Source organism: Chrysochloris asiatica, unplaced genomic scaffold (assembly GCF_000296735.1).
Source record: "Chrysochloris asiatica unplaced genomic scaffold, ChrAsi1.0 scaffold00009, whole genome shotgun sequence".
NCBI classification, from domain to species: Eukaryota; Metazoa; Chordata; class Mammalia; order Afrosoricida; family Chrysochloridae; genus Chrysochloris; species Chrysochloris asiatica.
The window spans coordinates 1,063,890-1,073,308 of NW_006408527.1; the positions used below are offsets into that span (position 1 = coordinate 1,063,890).

Sequence of the window (9,419 nt, forward strand, 5' to 3'; positions counted from 1 at the left end):
TACCTCTTGAAATGGTTGAACATTAACCATTTCCTTTTGATACAATGATTCTGTGTATTCCTTTAATCTTCTTTTGATGCATTCTGCATCATTCAATAATTTGCCCAGAGAATCTTTCAATAACAAAAGTCAAGACTTAAATTTTTTCTTCAGTTCCCCCATCTTGAGAAATGCTGACCGTGTTCTTCCCTTTTGGTTTTCTAATTCCAAATCTTTGCACATCTTATTATAGTATTTGGTTTTATCTTCTCGAGCTGACCTTAGAAATTTTCTGTTCAGCTCTTGGACCTCTTCAATTCTTCCATTTGTTTTAGCTTCTCTATGCTGGAGAAAGATGAGGCTTTCTACTCCCGTAAGGATTTACACCCTCGGAAACCCTGTTACAGGGTCGCTATGGGTCGGCTCCGACTCGAAGGCACTTAACAACAACAACAACAATGCTGGAGAGCAAGTTTCAGAGTCTCCTCTGACATCCTTTTTGACCTTTTCCTTCTTTCTTGTCTTCTTAATGACTTTTTGCTCTATTCATGTATGATGTTCTTTTAATAGGAGTAAAACCATTTTAATAGGAGTAAATTTTGAAAGAGAACTTCATATAGATTTTAACAATTATTTATTGCACATATGTATATACTTTATAAGGAAATTTACCAGGGAGTCTGCTGTAGAAAGGTACTATAATTTAGAGTCAAATATTTCTACATGCTCTTTTCTGTGGTACAACTATTTTGCATTGAGCAAAAAGTCCTAGAATTATACAATCATCTTCCTAGAATTAAGGCTATCAATGTCTCTTTATTTCATACTGCAGGCATCAGAGACCCAGAAACATGAAGTACGTTATTCAAAGTCACACCGCTTACATGGCATAGCCTGGATCGAATATTTATCCTTAGTTTATCCTCAATACATTATACAAAGCATCATAAAGTTCATAAGTATAGTTTGAAGGGGTTAAAGAGAGAAGTAATTAGATTACGGTGGTTAGGTATAATTCTCTTTTCAGGCTTGAGTAAATCAAGTAAGCTATATGCTTACCTTTTTGCTTAAAAAAGGTATCTTTGAAGGTGACTTGATGCTCTAGTTATTTAAAGCCATTCTTTTAGGTTGATATGAAAGAATTGGTAAAAGTTAATAGCTTCTCAAACACCCTACCAGCTATCTTGCTAGCCTATTTTCTGAAAATGGATACTAACTAAACAGAAAAATGGAAATCATAACAATTAAGAACCACACAATCAAAATCATTATGATCCACAAGGCATCTATAAAATCAACATTTAGGCATTGTTCTTCTGGTTCTGGCAGCTACTGAGGCAGAGTCAGGTACATCAGGCTCCGTGGGGGAGGGACTGAAAACCCAGAGAAGCTGCTCTCATGGAACAGCACCAGAACTTGGGATCTAGCATAGGGTCAGTTTCCTAATACACGCCAGTGAAAAAACCATGTATAAAGGAAAACACTGCAATTTAGGAATCGCTGTAGGCCCCAGACCCCTTCTGCAGCCACTCCGCCCGGGCAGAGTTAAGAGGGCCAGGTTACAGCTAGACCAGCACAGGGAACTGGCGCTAAAAGCCTTGAAATGACGTTTGCAAAAGGAGCTATGGAGGGATTGTAAACATTTTTTCCTTCTCTTCCCTTTCGTGCCTTCTTTGCCCAGCCCCGGACACATTTAGGAGGGTGGGTGTGCACTCCCAGAAAAGGGGTCCAGCATTCAACCCACAGTTTTGTCCACGGCACAGAGAGAAAGAGGCCTATAAGACCTAAGTCAAATTCTTCAACAGCTGCCTATGATGTCAGCCTTGGGGTCATAGCCCTAAAATTAACTTGTGCGGGACCCTTTACTCCAGCATATCCAGCAAGAAAAAAGCAGGCCTCTCAGGCCTGACAGACAAATCATATGAATAATCTGTAAATCTCCAACATAAAAGGACACAACTATCCCAAGAATTAGGTTGTCCACACGCACATACCTAACTAACCTTCAGAGACAAAAATAGTAGATAATCTTTCTCCCATTAACTTTTCAATGTCTATCTACACACCTCTACGGTGGTGACTAGAGGAGGGGCCTGAGTGAGTGGACACTCCCACCACTGCTGGAGGCCTCTGTGGTGCACACACACTGCCTGTGTAACAACGTGAATGGCCAGTCAGCCACAGTTTTATTTTTGTTTCAAAATGGTGCTTTTTGTCTCTGCTTTTATATTGCTTCTGTTTTGGGTCCTTCTGATCACACACTTTTCCTGGAGGTGGGAGGTTTTTCTCCCTACATTACCCAAGACGAGACAGAAATTGTGGCCATATAGCCAAGCTACAAGCATACCCCATAATATTCTACCATTGAGCCAATAATAGCTACTAAGCATTACATTTGAAAAGGGAAGCCTATCCACCAGGAAACACCCAGTAAGCTTAATAACACAGCTACAAACATCCATTTAAGCATTAAAAACACACATAACTACTGGAAATGACCAATAAAACACAACAAAAGATCTCAAAACATGTCCCAAACCAGAAAAGTGTAATAGAGACAAAGGTGCTGGAGACAAACAAAGACTTTCCAGTAGAGGAATGCATATTTTGGATTTTCCTGAGAAGAAATTCAGAAGAATGATATGAAAACAAATCCAAATGCTCTGAAAAGGGGTGGAGGAAAACAGGGAAGAAGTCAGGAAAGTGCTACAAGAGAAATCAAACAAGATTGATACAGCATTGGAAACAATTCAAAACCTGCAAAAAGAGGTCCAGATGATTAATAATCAAATATCAGAAATGGACAATACACTGAAAGGGGAAAGGAGCAGAATCAAAGAGATGGAAGCCAGAACTAGTGAGCTGGAAGACAAATCTCTCAATACTGCTAAGATAGAAAAGCAAGCAGAAAAAAAGGATTCAAAAAATCTGAAGAGAGTCTAAGATTCATGCTGGATAACATGAAGAGGAACTTAAGAATTATTGGCATTCTGGAACAGAAAGAATCAGAGAAGTCCATAGAGGAGATAGTTGAAGAGCTTCTGGAAGAAATTTTCTCTAACATCTTGAAGGATGAGAAGATAACATTCAAGAAGCTGAACATTCTCCAGAATTGATCATGTGCTACATTACAAAGGAAGCCTCCATAAATTTACAAACATCAAAATACTACAGGGCCTCTATTTCAGACCATAGTGCTATAAAACTAGAAATCAACAATAAGAAGACCAAGGAAATAAAGTTGAATGCATGGAAACTGAATAACACCTTGCCGAAAAGCGACTGAGTAATAGAAGAAATAAATCGTGAACTCACAAAGTTCCTAGAAACAAAAGAGAAAGAAAAACAACATGCCAGAATCTTTGGGAAAAAGCAAAAGCAGTGCTGACAGGACAATTTATTGTGATAAATGCGCACATCCAAAAAGAAGAAAGAATCAAAATTAACACATTAACACAGCACCTTCAACAATTAACACAGCATCTCCAACAATCTTATACCCTGCCACTTTGATGAATCATCCAATGATGTCTAGTAGCTTTTTTACTGAGTCTTTGGGGTTTTCTATGTAGAGTAGATATATGCACATTAATGTTCCATAGCAGTATTATTTACAATAGCAAAAATATGGAGAAAGCCTAAGTGCCTATCATTTGAAGAATTGTTAAACAAACTGTGGTTCATATACACAATGGAGTACTATGCTACCTTGAAGAAGAACAAGGAAGCTGTAAGGCAACGCATAATGTGGATGAACCTTGAGGACTTTATGCTGAGTGAAATTAGTCAGTCACAAAAGGAGAAATTCTGCATAGGACATTATTGTAGAAGCTTAAGCAAAAGGACCCACCCTAAAACGGGGGTAAAAATTATGTATGTATTTGCTGATCACCAGGATGTATGAAAGGAGAGGAGAGGAGGGAGGGAAGGGAAGACAGAGCACAGGGTAGAGAATAGACACAGGATAGCTTGGGTGCTGGGGGCCCACAGAGGACTAGAGTGGAGAGTGAAGCATCCAGCTGATATGAAGTGAGGGGAGATGTACAAGAACACCCATATGATCAGAACTCGTCTAGAAGAAGGAAGAAGAGGGCGGGAAAAAAAAAGAGTAACCTGCTACAATTTGATGACCTTTACTTATACTTATGGATATAATAGCTCAGAAAAGGGAACAAATCTTTACAGCGAGGATCACTCCCACCCCCTCGGTACACAGGGTTGACAGGGACGAGCAACTTAGACATTGGCTACCCAAAATGGGTATATAAAGGCAAGAAATGATTGGCTTACAAGCTTTCAAGAGGAAGTCTAGTTCCAGACAGGGTGGGGGAAGGTAGAATCTCCACTGAATGATTTTCAATCTGTTGTGACCCTGCTGGCGAAAGGAAATGGGGATAAGACTCTTGTGGTACAATAGTGAATAATTACTATCAGGACTGACTGTGAGGGTAGGAAATACAGAGATAGATGTTTTTTGACAAAAGGAGGGAGAGATTGATTTTGCAGCCCAGGAGCAGAGGTCCCTGGGACCATCAAGTGAGAATAGCTGAGAGCGGGAACCTACCCAGAGAGGCAGAGACCCCAGGGATGGAGACAGAGAAGATGATTTGGACAGATAGAGCGGCTGGGGACACTGAACCCAGGGAGAGAAGAGGGGCTGTGTGCTGAGGGTCAGGGCGCAGGCCTGTGGGGTGTACCCTTTGGTTACTTGATGATGCATGAGGGGATTGTAATCATTGCAATGAAACAAAATACAGTAGGATGAATGTAAAACTGATATTCTTCCATGTAAACCTCACAATAAAAACTTATAAAATAAACATTTATTTTCTAGAAAAACACTACAATTCTGTTTTAGAGGTTTAAATGCAAAATTATTGTGCTAGAGATCACATCTCTTGCTTCTTTAGGTTAAGAGCATTCTCTTTGACCTGAATTTTCTCAGATGCAAATATTTCTAAACTGCGCCTACATATAATGGCTATATAAAAGGCATGGTAAACTACACGGACTGAAACTTTAATCTCATCCATTTTGGCCACACTATAGTAAATGTGGTCTTGAGCATGGGAAAGAAAAGGATAAAATATTTAGCTAACTGGCTCTTTACAAATCTTGGACACATTTATTTTTAATAATAGCTCCAGGATACTTTCAGGAGATGATCAAATTAGATGCCATTTCTGTTAACCTACCAACTTTAATGACACTTTCTTCTCTACCTTGTTGTAAAAGGGAGTTTTATTATATATTCTTTCTAAATTTTCCCTAGAAGTAGATCCATACCTTCTGATGTATTTTCTAAGTCTGCCACATTTTAAATGAGAGAAAATAGCTAATATTTTAATGTAAACATAGTAGAGAAAGTAAGATTTTTTAGATCTTCAAATGGTTAGCTACAGAGTTATTTTATCAAATCTGTTCATCTCTGCTTGTAGATAACTTATTCAAGTTTTATCTTATGCACTCTTTTCCACAGCCTCAATACCAGGTTCCAAATCATTTCACCATTAGCTCAACAACAAACACAGACTATCTCCCAGATTGTACCCTTCAAGTTCTGTCAAGCTCTAACTGAACTCAAGCTATTATCGTTCCAGAAGCAACGATGTAGTATACCACTAATGTCATTATTAAGTGCCTTCATCAGTTCCGACTCTTAGAAACCCTGTATAGGGTTTCTGAGGAGCAGCTAGTGGGTCTGAACTGCCAATCTTGTGGTTCGCAATCCGGTGGTGCTGACAGTACAGAGTCTTGTAGGACTCAGTTCTGATAGACATTTCATTTCTCATTTACATTACAAATAGGAGGAAGCCCTAGATTGACATGGACTCTTTTTTTCTTTTCAAATCGACAGTCTTGCTCCTTGGGAATAAATAGATTGCTCTGTCTGTTCTGGAGTCCTGGTGTGGTGCTGTGAGTTGATGCACCAGACTGCAAAGCCATTTGAACTGCAAGGTTGGCAGTTCAAGCTCACCATCTGCTCCTTGGAAACCCTAGAGAGGGTTGCTATGGGTCGAAACTGAAGAACAACAGCAACATGACTGTTCTAAACTTTTGTGTGCTCTAAAGTTTATTTGATCTCCTTTTTTTACATCTGGACAAATCTCTGTGCTCATAAGAAATACACAAACTTCTCTTCACCCCAGTAGTGTGTAATCTCCAGAAGAACTTTTTGCAAGTTAGTAATGATTTCATGTCATGTGATACAATTTGGATAGATATTGGGAAAGTGTGAATGACAAAGCTTCACAGTTATCATCACGCAACTGCCCTCCTGACAGATGTTGAGATCCTGTTTTGTTACCAAAGTTTAGTGAGAACACCTGTTTTCATCAAGTCAGTTACAACTCATGACGACCTCTGTGTGGTGCTCAGTAATAGAACTGCTCCCTAGATTTTCATGTCTGTGACCACTTGGAAGCAGACTGCCTAGCTTCCTTCTGAGGTGCCTCTGGGTGGGTTCAAACAACCATGCTTAATTGCCCACTGCTTAACCTTTTGTGCCAATCTTAGTAAGAATCATGGTCATGTGCCATTGAGTTCGTTCCTACTCATAGCAACTGTGTCTAGGGTCCCCGAGGCTGTAAATCTTTAAGGGAGCAGAAAGCCTCATTTTCCTCCTGCTTGATAAGACTATCCTTTGGAAAACCTCAGGTTATTATTCCTTCTGGAGAGCACTTTTACACTTTAAGATAGAAAATTTTTATCTGTTCTTCTCTGATTTTTCTAGTATTTTTTCTGACTTAGATTTTTGTATAGTGTTACAAGTATAGATGCCAATCGATCACCTTATGGAAATCCATTTTTTAAAATATTCAATATAACTATGTTAAGGGAGACATATTTATAATCTAATGGGTCACGTCTATGTCACTTATAGAGCACCACCTGTGTGCATGCCGTTAAATAAGTACACAGTGTAGATCTTGTTATAAAGAACCCTTCAATCTTTTTAGAAGATATAATACTTCAGGGAACATTGCAAGACAACTGCCAAAAAAAAAAAATGCCAGCAACCATCCCTCCCATAACACCCTTCATTCAACTGGGTTCGATTTAATTAGTTGCACTGACCACACAGAACTCAAACAACATGCTCACAGTTATGGAGTTTATTAGGAAAGTTAGCAGATTACAATTCAAAGTCAGAAATGCTTAGGGCACAGTGCTAAAGTTCTTTTAGGACTGCTGATAAATACCCACAGGACATACTACTCCATCGTAAGTCTTAGCCTAAAGATACTCAGTTCTAGCTCTGTGGGTCAGCAAACTTAATTCCCCAACTGTGGTCCTGGAGGGACCCCATTCTACAAGCAATCCTCTTGCTTAAAGTTGCTCAGTTTTAATTGCTTCTTGGGCTGGGACGCCTCCCATCCTATCTCATATTTTGGTTCTGGGTTCTGCTGTTGCTGGTCTTCTGCCAACCCTCTGGTGTCATAACTTTCTCTCCCGGGGTCAAAGAGAGTTCAACGCACAGGGATCTCAGGCCCCAAAAGATGTGCTCCACTCCCGACTCTTATTCTCTAACAGTACTGAAATCCCCACCTCCAGTCTCTGAGAAGGCTCATTTTAAACCTACATTAGCATTCCAGGTTTTTACAATCACAATTAACAAGCTTAACAATCACAGCTGAATCATATCATCTCATCAGCATCTCCCCCCACCTTTTCTTACCCAGACCCATCAGGAAAGAGTTGTTTGGTGGGAGTTACAAGGATTCTGGGTAGAAGAGTCATATGAAGTAATCTGCTACACTGCAACAACACTAAAATGCAGATGCTTGTAGGTAAGTCATTTTTATGGACTAGTTACACGTTTGTAGCATCTTCTTCCCCCACAAAGATTTTTATGACACCACTATGCCTTTGCAAAATTTAGTCAGGATAAGAGAGCTTGTGGGTGTTTTGATGGTGGTGATGGTTATGTTCCGTGGAGTCAGAACCGACTCATAGCGACCCTGTACAGGGTTCCTGAGGCTGTAAATCTTTACAGGAGCAGAAAGCCTCATCCTTCTCCCGTGGAACAGCTGGTAGTTTCGAACTGCTGACCTGAAGGTTCGCAGCCCGATTCATAACCACTATGCTACCAGAGCTCTTTTGATGGTATTCCATTACAAAATACTATTTTTCTTTCTTCTGGGTCCTCAAGTTCATGAATTCCTTTCTAGATCATCTTTTGCTTGCTTTTTAAAAGCATCACTATATATCTCTTGTCTTTGAGTATGGAGTGTGTTATTATTGCCTGATTGTTGTATTTATGCAAAAGAGGGATTAAAAAACCAAATATTTTGCACCCTCAGAAAAGACAAATAGGGATTCCTCGCACCCTCCTACCCCCCCAAAAAAAATACAAGAAAAAAAAAATTAAATGCAAAGCAAGATACTTTGATGCTTTGTTAAATTGAGTTATAAACGAGGAAACTATCAAATCCTGCCACTGCCCTATTGATGCATGTGGATGTGTGAATTTTCTCCATGTGTTTGCTCTGTGTCCTTCAGAACACACAGTGGAGATGAATCACTAAGGTGTGCATTTGTCTGACATCCTAGAAAGTAGCAAGACACAAAGCCAAATCCAGGAAACAGCATTTCATTTAGTTCCTGGTGTACTGCTAATTGATCCCCAAACCCTTCATTACTGTCTAGGGTAAAAGGGCTAAGTAGAAAGTAGGCATCTAGAGAAAATGACTTAAATGAAAACAAGACAGAGCAAAATGCTAGGCCATGGGAGCTTCAGTTGCTCTGTTATTGTATTGTCACACTGATTCTAAGTTTATCTTTTATTTCAGGTCACTTGGATACCCCCCTCCCCATCCTGAATGGAGATATACTTAGCTGTGATATTCGCATGCTTGACCCTCATATCACAGTAACCAATACTAATTCCTCAGTGTTAGCTCAAATTATTACTAACCTGATTCCTTTCACAAATTATTCTGTTACCATGGTGGCTTAATCAGGGAGAAATGGATATTCAGGAGGCTGCACAGATAGTTTACCCACCTATGTTACCACCCACCCCACCTTACTTCAGGATGTTGGCCCATTGTTGGTGATTCCACTAAGTGCATTGTATGTTTGGATTTCTTGGCAGCCACCATCCCAAGAAAATTGACCTAATTTGAGGTAAGACAAAATGACTGTGCTTTTGGATCTTGTTATTATCTCTCCAAAAGGAGGAGCGAGTGCTCTTCTTCCCTTTGTGTGTGGGACCGTTTCCATATTGTTATGTCCTCATTACTCATGACTTTCCTTAAATTTCATATATTCTACCTTGGCTCATATGGAACTAGAAAAGTTCATCAAGTGATAATACTATAATATTTTGAAGCGTTGTTGTTGTTATGTGCTGTGGAGTCGGTTCTGACTCATAGCGACCCTGTACAGGGTTTCCGAAGCTGTAAATCTTTATGGGAGCAGAAAGCCTCATCTTTCTT

The 9,419-nt window shown here is 39.7% G+C and overlaps 1 protein-coding gene across 1 annotated transcript in view; it reads left to right on the forward strand.

Moving 5' to 3' along the window:
• The window catches only part of USH2A (Usher syndrome 2A (autosomal recessive, mild)), a 1,370,557-nt gene that overhangs the window by 970,362 nt on the left and 390,776 nt on the right, over positions 1-9,419 (forward strand). The window contains 2 exon segments of the mRNA XM_006834191.1: positions 8,755-8,792; positions 8,795-9,108. Coding sequence (XP_006834254.1) covers positions 8,755-8,792; positions 8,795-9,108 — 352 coding nt within the window.